The sequence below is a fragment of the Equus quagga genome, chromosome 10 (assembly GCF_021613505.1).
Source record: "Equus quagga isolate Etosha38 chromosome 10, UCLA_HA_Equagga_1.0, whole genome shotgun sequence".
NCBI classification, from domain to species: Eukaryota; Metazoa; Chordata; class Mammalia; order Perissodactyla; family Equidae; genus Equus; species Equus quagga.
In genome coordinates, this window is record NC_060276.1 from 103,460,705 (window position 1) to 103,477,565 (window position 16,861).

General features: G+C 36.5%; 1 protein-coding gene and 1 non-coding gene across 4 annotated transcripts in view; both read right to left on the reverse strand.

Moving 5' to 3' along the window:
• POLA1 (DNA polymerase alpha 1, catalytic subunit) overlaps positions 1-16,861 on the reverse strand; it is a 287,461-nt gene that overhangs the window by 235,776 nt on the left and 34,824 nt on the right. For all 3 annotated transcript variants that reach the window (XM_046673990.1, XM_046673991.1, XM_046673989.1), the window contains exons 17-24: positions 13,660-13,721; positions 12,095-12,184; positions 10,025-10,141; positions 8,615-8,790; positions 6,339-6,468; positions 5,729-5,848; positions 4,577-4,676; positions 2,788-2,912 (exon numbers count right to left, since the gene is read on the reverse strand). In XM_046673990.1, the coding sequence (XP_046529946.1) occupies positions 2,788-2,912; positions 4,577-4,676; positions 5,729-5,848; positions 6,339-6,468; positions 8,615-8,790; positions 10,025-10,141; positions 12,095-12,184; positions 13,660-13,721 (920 nt within the window). The remainder of the gene's footprint in view (positions 1-2,787; positions 2,913-4,576; positions 4,677-5,728; positions 5,849-6,338; positions 6,469-8,614; positions 8,791-10,024; positions 10,142-12,094; positions 12,185-13,659; positions 13,722-16,861) is intronic.
• Positions 3,446-3,575, reverse strand: LOC124246239 (small Cajal body-specific RNA 24). The gene has a single exon (XR_006890443.1). It is a non-coding gene; the product is annotated as a small Cajal body-specific RNA 24 (non-coding RNA).

Consider the following 16,861-nt stretch of genomic DNA (forward strand, 5'->3'; position numbering starts at 1 on the left):
TACTCCCTAGGTATTTACACCCAAAAACGAAAGCACACATCCACAAAAAGATTTGTACAAGAATGTCCACAGTAGCTTTATTAATAATAGCCAAAAAAATGAAAACGCACCAAATGCTCATCTCAGGAGAATAAACAAACAAAACGTGGAATCTTCTCAACAATACAAAGGAAAGAATTACTGATAATGCAACAACATGGATGACTCTCAATAACATTACGTTAAACAAAAAAGCCAGACGTGGGGCCAGTCATGTGGCATAGTGGTCAAGTTCACACTGTACTTTGGGGACCCAGGCTTCGTGGTTTCGATCCTGGGCACGGACCTACACATGTGGCTTATCAAGCCATGCTGTGGTGGCATCCACACACAAAATAGAGGAAGATGGGCAAAGATGTTAGCTCAGGACCAATCTTCCTCACAAAAAATAAAAAAATAAAATACATGAATTTATTAAAAAAAAAAAAAGCCAGACACAAGAGTACATACTGTATCACTCCATTTATATCAAGTTCTAGAACAGCCAAAATTAAGCTACAGTGATAGCAGTCAGATCAATGGTTGACTGACAGGAGAGGGGATTGACTGTAAAAAGGCATGTGAGACATACCAAAACTTATGAGATGAAGCTAAAGCAGTGCTTGTAGGGAAATTTATAATTGTGCATATCTATATTAAAAGAGAAGATCTCAAATCAATAACCTAACTGTCCATCTTAAGAAACTAGAAAAGGAAGAGCAAACTAAACCAAAGAAAGCAGAAAGAAGGAAGTAATAAAGATTAGATAGAGTGAAAATAAATGAAATAGAGAACAGAAACATAACAGAAAATCAAGGAAACCAGTTACTTCTTTGAAAAGATCAACAAAACTGACAAACTTTTAGCTATACCATCAAAGAAAAAGAGAAGACTCAAAGTACTAAAATCATGAATAAATGAAGGATGTTACTACTGAACTTAAAGAAATGAAAATGACTATAAGGGAATATTATGGACAATTTTATGCCAACAAATTAGATAACCCACATGAAATGGACAAACTCCTAGAAAGACAGAAACTGACTCAAGAAGAAACAGAAAATCTGAACAGACCCATAACAAGAGATTGAATTAGTAATCAAAAAAAGAAAAGTCTAGGGTCAGACGATTTCACTGGTGAATTCTACCAAATGTTTAAAGAATTAACATGAGTCCCTCACAAACTCTTCCCCAAAAAAAAGAAAAAAAGAGGAGGGAACAGTTCCCAACTCATTCTATGAGGCCAGAATTATCCTAATACCAAAACCAGACAAAGACATAACAAGAACACTATACACCAATAGCTTTTACGAATAAAGACACAAAACTCCTCAACAAAATACTAGTAAGTCAAATCTAGCTACATATAAAATGGATTATACACCAAAACCAAGCGGGATTTATCCCAGGAATGCAGGTTAATTCAACATACGACAATCAATGTAATACACCATAGTAAAATAGAGGACAAAACCACATGATCATCTCAATAGATGCAGAAAAAGTACTGGACAAAATCCAACATCCTTTCATGATAAAAACACTCAACAAAGTAGGAACAGAAGGGTACTTCCTCAACCTGATAAAGTCCACCTATGAAAAACCTACAGTTAACATCATACTTGATAAAAGACTGGATACTGATCTTTTAAGATCAGGAATAAGACAAGGATGTCCACTCTTGCCACTTCTATTCAACATCATACTGGAGGGTCTAGCCAGGGCAATTAGACAAGAAAAAGAAATATAAGGTATCCAGATCAGAAAGTAAGAATTAAAACTATCTCTATTCACGGATGACATGATCTTGTATACAGAAAATCCTAAGAAATCCATGAAACTGTTAGAACTAATAAATGAGTTCAGCAAGGTTGCAGGATACAAGACCAATGTATGAAAATTAGTTATATTTCTACACACCAGCAGTGAACAATCCAAAAATGAAATTAAGAAAACAATTCCATTTACAACAGCATCAAAAAGAATGAAATATTTAGGAATAAATTTAATAAAAGAAATGTAAGATCTCTACACTGACAACTAAAAAACATCGCTGAAATAAATTAAAGACTCTATTTTCATGTATTGGAAGAATATTAAGATGGCAATACTCCCCAAATCGATTTACAGATCTAATACAGTCTCTATCAAAATCCCAGTGAGCATTTTTGCATAAATTGACAAGATGATTCTAAAATAAACAAATGTGATAGTTATATAATGGAATATTATTCAGCAATAAAAAGGAATGAAGTACTAATACATGCTGAAACATGGATGAATCTTGAAAACAGTATGCTAAGTGAAATAAGCCAGACACAAAAGGTCACACGATTCCATTTATACAAAATGTCCAAAATACACAAATCTATAGAGGCAGAAAGATTAGGGGTGCGTAGATTTGGGAGGATTGGAGGGATTGAGGAAGGTTACAGCTAAAAGGTAGAGGTTTCTCTGGGGAGTAACGAAAATGCCCTAAAATTGATTGTGGTGAAGTCTGCAAACTCTGTGATTACACTAATGGCCATTAAATTGTACACTTTAATGGTGAATTGTATGGTGCGTGAATCACATCTCAATAAAGCTGTTAAATAAAAAAGACACAGAACCAGTCTCCTTCTACCCAACCCTCTCCCTTTTCTGACCACTAAGAAAGGACATAACGTATCTTTTAAAAGGAAAAACTAGAGTGCTAACCCCTTTCGTTCTCTTCGTTCTTTAAGTACTACTTTCAATCTCAATTTCAGGAGCCTCCAGTTGAATACAAACCTCTGTAACTCTCTGTGCCTCTGAAGCAACTCGCTGCACTGTTGTAAAACAAATGTTGAATTCCTGAATGATGGAAGGATATAAACTGTTGAAGTCCAGAAGCAAAATGAACTTATCATAAAAACCTGAAATTAAAAAGCCACATAATGTCATAAAAAGTCTAAAAATAAGATTTGTCCAAACATCACATTAGAAGTACTACAGTACAAAGTCTATTAGAAACTACATACTATCCAGAGCTGTGAGGAAAACAAAAGGAAAAAAGGAGTCAACTACTACTCCATACAAATGATTTGGATTAAAGTGAAAACTCAGGTCACAAAAGAAGAGATCCTGTCTTGCCTTGAAACCAGCTATATCCAGTCCTTTCTCCAGTAGTCCCCACAGTCCACCGTTATTATGGGCAAACACCTTCCTATATTAATTACTTTAGACAGGTGTCACATCCATTTCAAAAAATGTTGTTAAATTCTCCTTCAAGCAAGCATTCCCTCCCACCTACTCTCCCACTCCCACCTCCATGCCCAAAATGTTTAGTGATCTATGCCAATGAGTGGTTATATACATATTTTTTACAATCACACCTTCAAAGAATAAAATGGGCTGCCCATCTACCTGTACACAAACTGTGCTAAAACCAGACAAGAGATGTATATATAAATGTCAGTAGTGGAACGATCCACCCTTTTAACTTGCAAAGGGTGAACAGAAAGCTACTGTATTTCTCTAGGACATTTACAAAGAGTTATCTTCACCTTGAGAAGAAACTGAATAAAAATAAATGTCCACTATTAAGACAATAACAACAGCAAACATATTGATAGCTTACTCTGTATCAGGCACTATACAAAACAATCACTTTTATTCCTTAAATCTGTGTGGTAGATCTTTTTCTTATCCCCATTTTAAAGAAGAGGCAACTGAGGCTTACAGAGGTTAAACAGGCAGCCCAAGATCACATAGCAGGATTCAAACCCAGATCTAACACCAAAGGACGACTACTCTGTTGCATTACAATAATAAAATCACTTTTGTCAAAAATGTCTCCTACTCAGAGTTCCAATTACGTGATAAAATTCACATTAATTCCTGCACAACACTGTGAATATAGTTAACACTACTCAACTATACACTTAAAAATAGTTAAGATGGTAAAAAAAAAAAAAAAAGACCCTTTCTAGCTCTGTGTACCACGAAACATCTTTGTCATTCATAACAGGGAAAAATTATTCTCCTACTAGAAGTTCAATTTGATGGTTACTATCTGTACTTTCTTTAACCTTGCCGTCCAGTTGAACTGGTCCTGGCATGTGAGGCAGAGGCAGAGCCCACCCTCCAAGAGCAGATCAGAGAAGACAGGGGTGCTCCTACCACAAGACAAATAGCCATATACTGGACCAGGGGCTGGCAAACTATGCACAGACCAAATCCAGCCTACCTGCTCTTTTTCTACCACTCATGAGCTAAGATCAGTTTGTACAGCTTTTAAATGGTTGGAAAAAATCAAAAACAGAATATTTCATGATACGTGAAAATTACACAAAACTTAAATTGCAATGTCCATAAATAAAGCTTTCTTGGAACATAGCAAAAAAACTTCACATTAATTCCATGCCAGGTGACTGGCAAAAAAGATTTTCACATGAATATAAGATAAAAAATAAGGTCATCATGAGACCTATTTGCTAACCCACAAAATACAATTCAGGTCTCCTAGTTTCTCAAGCCTAACTCTGCATTAAGAAATTCCTTAACACCCAGGACAAAGCAATCCACTACCCAGCCTTACCAACTTTGGGGTCCAACACCAAGCCTCCAGCATAAGCTGCTTTCTTACGTCCCTTCTTATATTTATTGGTATCTCCATCAATGTCTTCATCTTCATCTCCCTAATATCAAATGGAAAGATAACTACCAAGTTTTATGATTCCCCCTTTTCCAGTTGCAGTCCTAGTTTTAACAAACATTCTTCATTTTTAGTTAGTGGTCCTATCTGGGGGGAAAGACAGTTATTGTAATGTGTTCATGAATCCAAACGAATGCCAAGCATGGTAGTTACTGAAACAAATACTATATCTGAGTTAAATAAATATGCAAACCTATTTTTAAATGTTTCTAAATTCATAGAAACTTTCTATTTTTAAATCAATGACTACTAAAAATGGATACTCTTCATACTGCGTAAAATCTGAGACTGTAAAAATCCTCTTAAATTCACTACCTTAATATTCGTGATGTAAAAATACAAAATACTTCATATAGGTATTATCATTATTCTCATTATTAACATAGACACCTTAAAATAAGTATGTCCATATACTGAAAATCCACTCCTAAGTAGTTCATCAATGGCCAACATTCAATACTTAAGCAGAAGTCAAATTCCTCTAAGTTAATATCCCCTATACAAATTTTGATAATGCACATAAAACAAGCAAATACAAGAACCTGAATCATTTTAACATGAAATTCCCATTCTGAATCAAGTACTAACAGCTCTGATAAAACAGTAGCTAAGTTTTAGCTCCACTGTGATGCATGCCACTTCAAAAACTGATTGTGGTAACCTTAATCCTACTAAATGTAACAATGCAACACAAAAATAAAGGCTCACAGGTTTAAAGAAATAATAGGTTTAACTCATGTCAAACTTCGGATAGGGCTAAGGTGGCAAAACACTTTCCATGTAGGGTCACCCATTAGGGAGACCTAATGCTTCCCTCAACAATTTCGCTTTTCATGAATAATTTTTACCTGTACAGAGAAAAGTGGAGAAAGAAATAACCACACAAATACAACAGAACAAACTTGACATGGTTTCTACAGTATACAGGGGGTTGATTATTTTGGAAGCAGATGTTATCACAGCAAAAAACGCTATCTAGGTAATAAAAGGGGGCAGGGATAAAAAAGGCAAAACACTATACAATTTTGGACCCACCAATTTTTGCTGAGGCTTTCTGAAAATCTGCTTGTCAGGCACAATATAGTTGTTTTCATAAAATGCATGAAGCAACAAGAACTCGTTGCGCTCGGATCGTCCACCCATCAGCGTCCTAGACTATTAAACAGAATTTCTTTTTTAAATTTGAGCTCAAAACCACAACAAACAAAAGCAACTTTGAGTTGGTAAATTTAATCACAGTAACTTCTTCAAAATCATTCCTCATAACCAGGGCTGCTTAAAAAAAAAAGGTACTAAATTATTCCTAGCATTCTCTCTAAGCATTCTAGTTAAAAGGAGACAAAGAGAGCTTAAAATATTGACAACTTGGGCTATTTCTTTACTCCCAAATGGACCACTCCACAAATCAGACACATCCAGATGTTAGAGATGATCCTTATATCCACCCAAATTTCAGCATACTGCACCTGGCTTTCCTCCCCTTCTCCCAACCAGTTCTTCATTTTACAAAAGAAGCCCAGCTTTCAGAATACAAGTTACTCATTTTATAAGCATGCATTTAGACTCATTATCATATAACAACTACCCCAAGCAAACACTGAATCCAACAGGAAATGCTTCTTCCCCCTTTCTAAGTTAAATTTACCATAATGTTCCCAGCGATGTTAGTGATCTGCAATGCTAATGGAAGAACATTTAGCTCACACATGATCTGCAAAATGAACCTGGCATCTTTCCAGGTGTGTTCCAACAGGTACAACAGATGAGAAGATTCACTGTACAGAAAAGTAAGAATGAAACAGACTCAAGTAATTAAAAGAAACAATGACTATAATCAGAACTTCATAAAACATTACAAAAAATTGGGAGTATAAGTAACTTCAGAACAAAGGCATCTCAGCTTTGGAAACAATTTAAAATAAAGTCGGTATGTAACTAGGAATTCATTCATACCATTGATCCCAATGTACTTTTCCAAACCACAAAAAAAAATCCCACAAAGATAAAGTGAACTTATGTGTTAACTACAACTTAAAAACTACCTAAATCCTTTCATTCATTCCATCAAGTATGTATTGCATGTCTACTATGTGCTAGGCATTGTTCTAGATGCTGGCTGTGACCAAGACAAAAATTCCTGTCCTCACGGGGCTTATGTGTTAATGGGGGAGACAGAGTTTAAGCAAAAAATTAAATACAAGGTATATTACAAAATGCTAAGTGTCAAGCAGAAAAAAATAAGAAGCAATGGGAATATTAAGTGTTAGGAACAGAGACTGAAATTTTAGTTAGGGAATCAGGGAGAGTTCACTGAGAATAAAGACCTGGAAGAGGTGAGGGGGCAATCCTTGTGGATGGATATGTGAGGGAAGAGCATTCCAGACAGACAAAACAGCACACTCAAAGGCCCTGAGCTGAGTGCAAATTTGGCAGTTCCACGACCAGGAAGGAGACCAATGGCTGGAACAGAAAGAATGATGGAGAGAGCAGCAGAAGATAAGGACAGAGTTAACGGCAGAGAGACACACTGATAGGACCTTGTAAGTTAAAATAAGGACTTTGGTTTTTACTCTGAATGAAAGAGAAAGTCAGTGGAAGATTTTGAGCAGAGTACCATATCTGAATTAACTTTAGCAGAGTAAGTCTAGTTCCTGGGTTGAGAACAGACAGCAAGGGGTCAAGGCAAAAGCAAGGAGACCAGTGAGGAGGCTGCTATAAGACCCAGTAATCCAGGGGAAAGGGGATGGTGGCTTGGACAGGGTGGATCCAATGGAGGGGAAAAGAAGTGGTCAGATCTAGACATAGCTTGAAGATAGAGCTGACAGGATTGCCTGGTGGATTGAATGTGGGACGTCAGGGAGAGGAATCATGGATGCATCAGAGGTGTGGGGTCAAGAATGACTTTGGAGGTTTCCAGCAGTACTGGAAGAATAAGAGCTGCCATTACTTAAGGAAAGACTACAAGGGGATCCTAGGGGAGAAGATCAGGAGCTCAGCTTCTGAACAAGTTAAGCTGGAGGCTCACAGTATACATCAAATAGAACAAGCAGGTGGATACACGAGCCTGGAATTCAGGGGAGAGGGTTAAGCTGAAGATACACAGGTGGAAGGCATCAGCATCCACATGGTATTGAAATTCCTGAGACTTGATGAGATCACCTAGAGGGCGCGCAGTCAGAAAGAGAATGAGAAGTGGGCCAGAGAAGAAGAAGAAACCTTAATTAAGACATAATCAATGACAAAGCTTCAGTTATACAAAATGAGTAAGTTCTACAGATCAAATGTGCAGCAATGTGACTAGAAGAAATAATACTGTATTGTATACTAAAAGAGTAAATCTAAAGTGTTCTCATCGCAAAAAAAGAAAAAAAATAGTAACTATGTGAGGTGATAGATATGTTAATTAGTTTGTGATGATTATTTCACAACGTACATCAAACATCGAGTTGTACCATCTTAAATATATACAATTCTTATTTTGTATACAAATACAATTCTGTATTCTAATTTTACCTCAATAAAGTTGGGGGGAAAAAAGAAATAATTAAGCAGTATCTGTAAATAACTTAATGATTTCTCAGTTTTTATATTTCCAAAATATTTACACTAATTCCTGAATTAATGAATTAAGGGTAGAAATATAAATATCACATCAATTTCCAAACTGCTCTTAGAAAACATCAAGATGGTGTTAAGATAAGTGAGGGAGATGGAGATAAACTGATCAAATTAGAATAATTCAAGAGGCAAAATAGTTCAAATTACTAAAGTAATGGAGATGGTGATGCTGACTTGAACACAGACAATTTTTCCGTCCAAACCACCACACGCCACACACTCCTATCCCTCCAGCCTAAAGATGATACTGGCATCTTGCTGTTGCTAATTTCAAGACAAATTCTGGAGCACCCAGGATCATACCTGTACATATTTTGTACATTTTCCATTGGGATTACAATCCTTTCAGTTTTCAGAATCTGTTGAACAAGTTCAGACAAATGGTAGCTTTTACAGCGAATCAATTCCTTTGCTGAAATTTCCACATCACAGATCATTCGGCCACAGGTAGCATTTCTTTCACCAAATCCACTCCTGCCCTACAAGTGGAGAACAAAAAGCAAATCCCATGAAAGAGCAGACACTGAGAACATTTTGTTCTAACTTGCTTTGAGGCTAACCCAAAAATTACAGTGATGAAACTCTCCTTCTTCCATCCATTCATTCAGCCATCAATCAAATATTTTTGAACAACCCTATTCTAGGTACTCGGAATACAGCAGTGAACAAAACAGAAAAGATTCCTGACCTCATTTGAAATACACAATAAAAAACAGACATCATAAACAAAATATTATATCGTTTTAGGAGGTTATAAGTATATGGAAAAGAGAAATAGTAGAACAGGGTGAGGGAAACAAGGAATTTGGGTGGCTGCATCTTAAATAGGGTGGTCACAGTAGACCTCACTGAGAAGATGCCATATAAAGAAAACCTTGAAGGGACTAAGGAGTCAATAAAGCAAGGGTTCGGATAAAGTGTTATTAACGACTCTGTCACCTTAAAGATATGAACAGGAAAAGAAGAAAGAGCAGTGGCCCCAACTCCAACCTGTAGCAACAGAATTCTCTGGAGAGCACTATCAAATGTACAGATTCCTAAGCCCTCTGATGAGGCAACATGCCCATTTTATTCACAAGATTTAGGTAAAATAAGATTTTAAGCACTGAGCAGTATCAGGTTTAGGAAATGAAGGTGCTCCATACGAAAACCACCAAAACCTCTTTAAGTGAAGCAAGCAGGTAGAATGAAAAATACACAGGCTTTAAAAAAGTCAGACAGGCCTGGATTCAAAATCTCAGTTCTTGTCTTTGCTAACTCTACAACCTTGAACAAGTTCTGTTACCCCTGTGAGAATGTAAAATAAAACTGGAGTTGCTGTGAAAGATAACTACACAGAAAGTTAGCCCACTGCCTTCTTCCATATCCAATGTCAGCTCCCTCCCATCCTTCCTTCCCATCTCCTTCCCGAATGATAACACTCAGTGATTTCTGTACCCTGCAACTCTGCTCCAAGGGCTGGTGCTTTGGTGATGCCAAAGTGGAGATAACATACCTGTGCTGTCTCTAGAGTCTAACAGCTGATTTTAAAAATTACCAGTGGCTTTTACCAATAAAATGCTGGCCTCAAAGGAAAAGATGTTTAGTGCCAAAGTTAAAATGTCCTATCACAAGACAACAAATTCTTAGTCAAAGAAGCACAGTGTGTTCCGTTGTAGCTACTCCATATAAAGAAGCCAAATAAAGAAATAAGATTTTGAAAATTATTATTACCCCAAGCTTTGGCATGTTGGATCGCTTCAGTCGACCTATCTTGGACCAGTGAGGAACTTTGCACACATTAATTCTCTGCAGTAGCACTTCCAGTTCAAACCCATAAATATTATGACCCTAGTCAGAAAAAGAAGGCAGCCAATAACATTATAACCAACGCAAATTAGATGATTTATCTTCATATGCATAGAATTTCTTTGCCCTTTCTTTTTCTGGTCTCTAATTGAAGGCATCACGAGCTTACCTCCGATTGGGGTCCTTTCTTCTTCAGGAATTTATTCATCAGCAGCATTCATTAGCCTTGACATTAACAAGGCTGCTAAGCAGATTGCTGGAATAAACTTTATTTCATCCTAATTGATGCAAGGTTCATACGATGTCTTTTAATTTGCAGCTCATGCCTCACGGTCTTATAGGCAAATGCAAATTTTAACGTCCCATACTTTTTTTTTTACATGATCAGTAAAAGCCGTATTCAAAAGCAAAATTCCATTTTACTTAAAAACTGAATACATGCCCATGCTGTTTGATAATTTACATAGACATAGAAAACTCAGGAATTGCATCTAGTTTCTTCTTAAAGAACTGAGTTCAAACACTACTGGTTTAGACTCAATCAATGTGCAACAAAATAAATATATAATACCACTCAATAGTTCAAAGAAGAAACTTGTAAAAACGAGGAAACAAAACTATACCAAGTACAAAATTTCTCAAAACTGCAAGCAAATTTTCCATATCTATAATAATTTCCATCATGTGAATAATATGATTCACTGCCTGTTTACTAAAAAACTGAAGTTTAAAATAAATCAGATCAATAAACAGATTTACTTGTTATTAATTTTAATTAAAAATATATACCACTATACATTTATGGCAGTTTTGTCTATTAAATTAAGAGACCCAAAAGACATGAGGAAGTCTCACTTCCAAATTATCATGCCTGAGATTAGGGACTCAAATCTATGTCAGGATTCTCTCTTAACATCAGTTTGGACTTCTCACACACAGACCTACCTCTAACCACCCTGAGGCAGGACAGGTACTCTAGGAACTATGACATCTCTTTGGGGCCCAAGAGAGTGACTGCTAGTGGAGGTTAATGAGGGCCTAGTGCTGAGCCAGAGCACCACAGTAGAGCACTGTGGACAGAATCTACCCGGCACTTTCAAGATGGGTCCTGAAATATCTAAGGGAAGTGGGTGCAGAGACACTGGTAACAACCCACAGGCCCTCAGTGTTTTAGCTATAAACATCACCAAGAAAGGTGTCCAAGAGCAAAAATGAACATGGAGGAATATATGGCAAACATTTTTACAAGGCTTCAATGTAACCAAATTATGAATATCACATTTAAAATATAGGCATTTATATCCCACCTTCCTCCAAAAAAACAAAAGCACAATATAATCTGATTGATCCATTAATCCAGAAAAAAAGACAAAAGGAAGAACTCCTATCAAGGAGCCTACAAACTAAGGAAGGCCAGAGGAAACAAAAGCAAAATGTTGCTTTATGACTCTTAAGAACTGGGGCAAAGACAAACTCAATAAATTATTAGCTCTCACTGTCTAGTGGGAACATACTTAATTGTCAACAGAAAACAAGATTCCTAGCCCTGAGCTCTCAAAGAAATATGTCATAGAGATCCACTGAGCTCATAAAATTAAAACACTCACAGTTTAGGGATTGGCACTAAACCAAGGGAATTAACTCCTGTGACCACTACACAGCTGGGCGACTAAGCCAAAATTTTGCAGATACCACCAGTTGATATGAGTTTACTTACTTATGCGCTGGTCTCTAAGTGTAAACAAATGGAATGTCCTAAACTTCAACAATAACTCATGAGTTGCTTTTCTATTAGAGAAAAAAAAACTACCTTGCAGTGGACTGGGATTTTTTTTGCCCTTTTTGTTAACAGAAAGTATAGCAATGCCCACCAAGTCCATAGGGTCATTTCACTCTGAAGAGAGTCTTGGCTGCTTACAAAGTACCAATCAAGTCACACTGGAAAGAACTAAGGAATGAAGAGCTTCCCCATGACATGATCAAACATCTACTCACCACAATGACATCAGGATCAATTTTGTGAACTTTTGCAAGGAAAAAACCTAGCAGTGTTCTTTCTGTTGCAGCAACCTCAACCTTCACATTCTGTTAGATAAAAACATACCAGTCACTTACTCTTTATTCTCTTTGGCTCTCTGGCTCCTTTTTCAAAGAGGTTAAGACTTCTTAGGGTTAAAAGAAACCATCCTTTCAAAACTAAATGCAGCAATGAAATTCCTGATTCCAGGTTTCACAGTAATAATTGTACAAAGTCTTTGAGGAGCTCATTCTAGTAATAAGCATGTGAATGAAGCAAAATTTTAAGCACTGAGCACTATCAAGTGCAGAAACGTCCCTTCATAGGGACACGCTTGTACATCTGGACACATTTTCTAGCAAATGAATCAGAGTACCTATCAAAAACATTACTTACTTTCCTATATAATCCCTGGTAGACTTCATTATTTATGTATCTACCACATAAAGAAATCACAAGGATTTCTAATAAGATATAAACTAATCTCAAATCGTGGTGGAAGAACCTATAAATAAGAAACTAGACTAATAACAAACATATATTAAAGAATTACAAGTGTCTTAAGTATAAATAAAACCTATCTTCACACAAAAGGTTTCCACTTGGATTACTGAATATAAATCAGGTATTCAAAAGATCCACTCTTATTAAGAATCTCTTAAAATGGCAGTTGATGACTATATATTTTCTACAACTAGCTCATCTACAAAATATCACTTTGACTCTAATGGAATTTTCCTAGGTCGTTTTACCTGGATAGGTAATTCAGTATACTTCACGAATAATAGCCTGGTCCAACAGTACCCCAAGCCTAGTGGGACTTCTTGAGCCAATTTAAAATAAGTGAAACTTGACAAGGTTGCTAACTTTTGTCAAATGAGGACATTAAAAAAAAAAACCCTAGAAATTTACCAACACAAGCATTTCATAAAAGAAACAACATACTCCCCCAAAAAGAAATTCTTTATGTTGAATATATTTACCTTTGTGAAAAACTCACTACATTACACTACTTTTTCCCTCCATTTTATTAAGGATCCATGAAAACTTCTTCACGGAGTATACTGGGAGTTTAGAAATCACTAATCAATTCCGGCCATCCCACATCAACCTTCCCAATGCATGTCCCCTTTAACATCCACAGTATTCCCAACTTCACCTGGCTGCCTTCAAGCTAGAGGATGGAGCTGAAGGGGTTCTACTCAACATTTTCCCAAAACTATAATCATGAGATCATGCATTCTGGAAAAGCTTTCAATTAAGCTCTCTGAAGGAGGGTTTGAGCCTATTCATCTACTAATATGGTGTAGAATCCCATTATTTTCAGATGGTAAAACATTTGGACATGGTTAAATAATGTTTCTAGTTTTATATTCCTAATACATTTTAATGGGTTAATGCCATTGCTCAATCCAGCAAGAATAAAGACCTAATAAATCAACATAAAAATAGTCTATTTCTACTAATCCACATCATCCTCCCTTTCTCTTTCTAAACAAATAGGTGCTTCATATTTAAAATGAATAAATAATGAATTCTTTACCTTTTCCTTAATGTCTTCTAAGAAAGAATGTGGAAAAATACAGTCCTTTGGTTTAGACACAACTGTAAGAAGGAAAAAAATTAAGATTCCAACACCTATCTTAGTCCAATTTCGAGTATGTATTCACTGCATGTTTCCGAATGGAAACTGTCCTAAATACAAATAAATTCTCCCAATCTCTAAAGAGTTAAAAGGATCAAGTATTTCCATTGGTCATGTTGTTGGGCCTCAAAATTAGCCAAAACAAACAATCTTAAAATCCATATGGAACCACAAAAGACCCCAAGTAGCCAAAGCAACCTTGAGAGGGAAGAACAAAGCAGGAGGCATCACACTCCCTGATTTCAAACTATATTACAAAGCTACAGTAATCAAAACAATATGGTACTAGCATAAAAATGGACATACAGATCAGAATAGAAAGCCCAGAAATAAAGTCATGCATATACGAGCAACTAATTTATGACAAAAGAGCCAAGAATATACAATGGAGAAAGGACAGTCTCTTCAATAAATGGTGCTGGGAAAACTGGACAGCCACATGCAAAAGAATGAAACTGGACCACTATCTTACAACATACACAAAAATTAATTCAAAATGGATTAAAGACTTGAACATACGACCTGAAACCATAGAACTCCTAGAAGAAAACATAGGCAATAAGCTACTTGACCTCAGTCTTGGTGATGAATTTTTTGGATTTGACACCAAAAGCAAAAATAAACAAGTGGGACTACATCAAATTAAAAAGCTTCTGCACAGCAAAGGAAACCACCAACAAAGTGAAAAGGCAACCTCCCCAACAGGAGAAAGTATCTGCAAATCATATATCTGATATGGGGTTAATATCCAAAACATATAAAGAACTCATATAACTCAATAGGAAAAAAAAAAAACAATCCAATTAAAAAATGGGCAGAAGATCTGAATAGGCATTTTTCCAAAGACACACATATTGCCAACACATATATGAAAAGATGCTTAACATCACTAATTATCAGGGAAATGCAAATCAAAACCATAATGAGGCGCCAGCCTGGTGGTGCACGTTTCACTTCGGTGCCCCGGGTTCACTGGTTGGGATGCCGGGTGCGGACATGGCACCACCTGGCAAGCCATGCTGTGGTAGGCGTCCCACATATAAAGTAGAGGAAGATGGGCACAGATGTTAGCTCAGGGCCAGTCTTCCTCAGCAAAAAGAGGAGGATTGGCAGATGTTAGCTCAGGGTTAATCTTCCTCAAAAAAAAAAACAACAAAAACACCATAATGAGATATTACCTCACACCTGTTAGAATGGCTATTATCAAAAAGACAAGTAATAACAAGTGTTGGTGAGGATGTGGATAAAAAGAAACCCTTGTGCACTGTTGGTAGGAATGTAAACTGGTGCAGCCACTATGGAAAACAGTACGCAAGTTCCTCAAAAAATTAAAAACAGAACTACCATATGATCCAGCAATTCCACTTCCGTGTATTTACCTGAAGAAAATGAAAACACGAACTCAAAAAGATGTCTACACCCCCATGTTCACTGCAGCATTATTTATAACACCCAAGACATGGAAGCAACCTAAGTGACCACCGATGGATGTATGGATAAAGAAAATGTGGTATATTATTATACAATGGAATATTAGTCATAAAAAAGGAAATCTTGCCATTTGCAACACCATGGATAGACCATGAGGGCATTACGTCAAGTGAAATAAGTCAGAGAAAGACAAGTATCACATGACCTCACTTATATATGGAATCTAAAAAAAACAAAAACAAAAAAAATGAGTTCATAGATATAGAGAACAGACTGTGGTTGCCAGAGGCTAGGGGTGGGAGGGGATAAAGGGAATGGGTGAAGGGGATCAAAAGGTATAAACTTCCAGTTATAAAATAAACAAGTCATGGGGATGCAATGTATAGTATGGTGACTATAGTTAATTCTATATTGCATATTTGAAAGTTAAGAAAGTAAATCTTAAAAATTCTCACAAGAAAAAAATTTTTTAAACTGGCGACAGACGTTAACTAGACTTAACGTGATCATTTCACAATATATACAAATATTGAATTATTACGTTGCAGGCCTGAAATTAATATAATCTTATATGTCAATTATATCTGAATAAAAGTTTAAAAGATTTAAGTAAAAAAAAAAAAAAAAAACGAGAATAGCCAAGCACAGAACCCTAAGTCCCTATAATTGTCAAAACAGCTTTGATGAAATGTTTGCTATCCATCTAAGTCAGAATGGAAGATGCTTAAAAGTCTTCCCAAAGGAAATCCCCCCACTACCAAAGCCTCAACTGGCACACAACGGAGGAATTCGGTCTAACCTTCTCAAAGTTAGAAAAGGAACGATGACCAAAGCTTCACCTACTATACTACAAGTTCCTTGCCATCCACAACAGCTGTTCACACAGTGACATACACAAAGGAGGTAAATAAATGCATGTTGAAATGAGCTAGTGATTGCACTCTTCCACATATTTTCCAGGCTATTCTCACCATCATCTTCTTCCGTGTATTCCATCCACTTAAAGGGTAAAACTTCACAATAATAATACATCATACTCCCTTCTCTGCTTGTTTCCTTAGCTTCACTTTCCTAATACCCAAGAAACCAGACAGGAGATGCTGTCCCAGTTAATAATCTCTGGTTCTGGGATCTGGAAAAGATCCCAAGAAGCATAACAGATCAACAGTGTTATGCCCTCTTTTAACAAAAACAAACAAAACGGTTACTTAACTGGCCAAGCACTCAACACGGACTATATCAGAATCCTCTTTGGAGACTGACTCATGGTATACAGAATTCTGTGGGAGAGTTTCACCCACTGAATTTTACGCATAGCACAACCCAACTCCAATCTGCTATTACTGTAACTCCTCCCAAATAAGTAAACCATTCATTTATGCTTTGGCATCTTGCCTCATCACAGAGGTAACTTTGGACAGGCTTCTACGATGGTCTTTAGAATGACATCATGAAAAGAAAATAGTCATAGCAAAATTTTGACCCAGGAAACAACTACTCCACCCTAATAGAGTAACCACTGGAACACAAAAAAGATACCAAACTGCCTCACGACTTCTGCTCCTAGAACAAAATAAACCAGCTGAATAGGAGCAACCAATCCAATAAAACTTAGCGTCCACAGCTGACAAAAAAAACCTTTTTCAACAATATGCACTAACTACTCTTG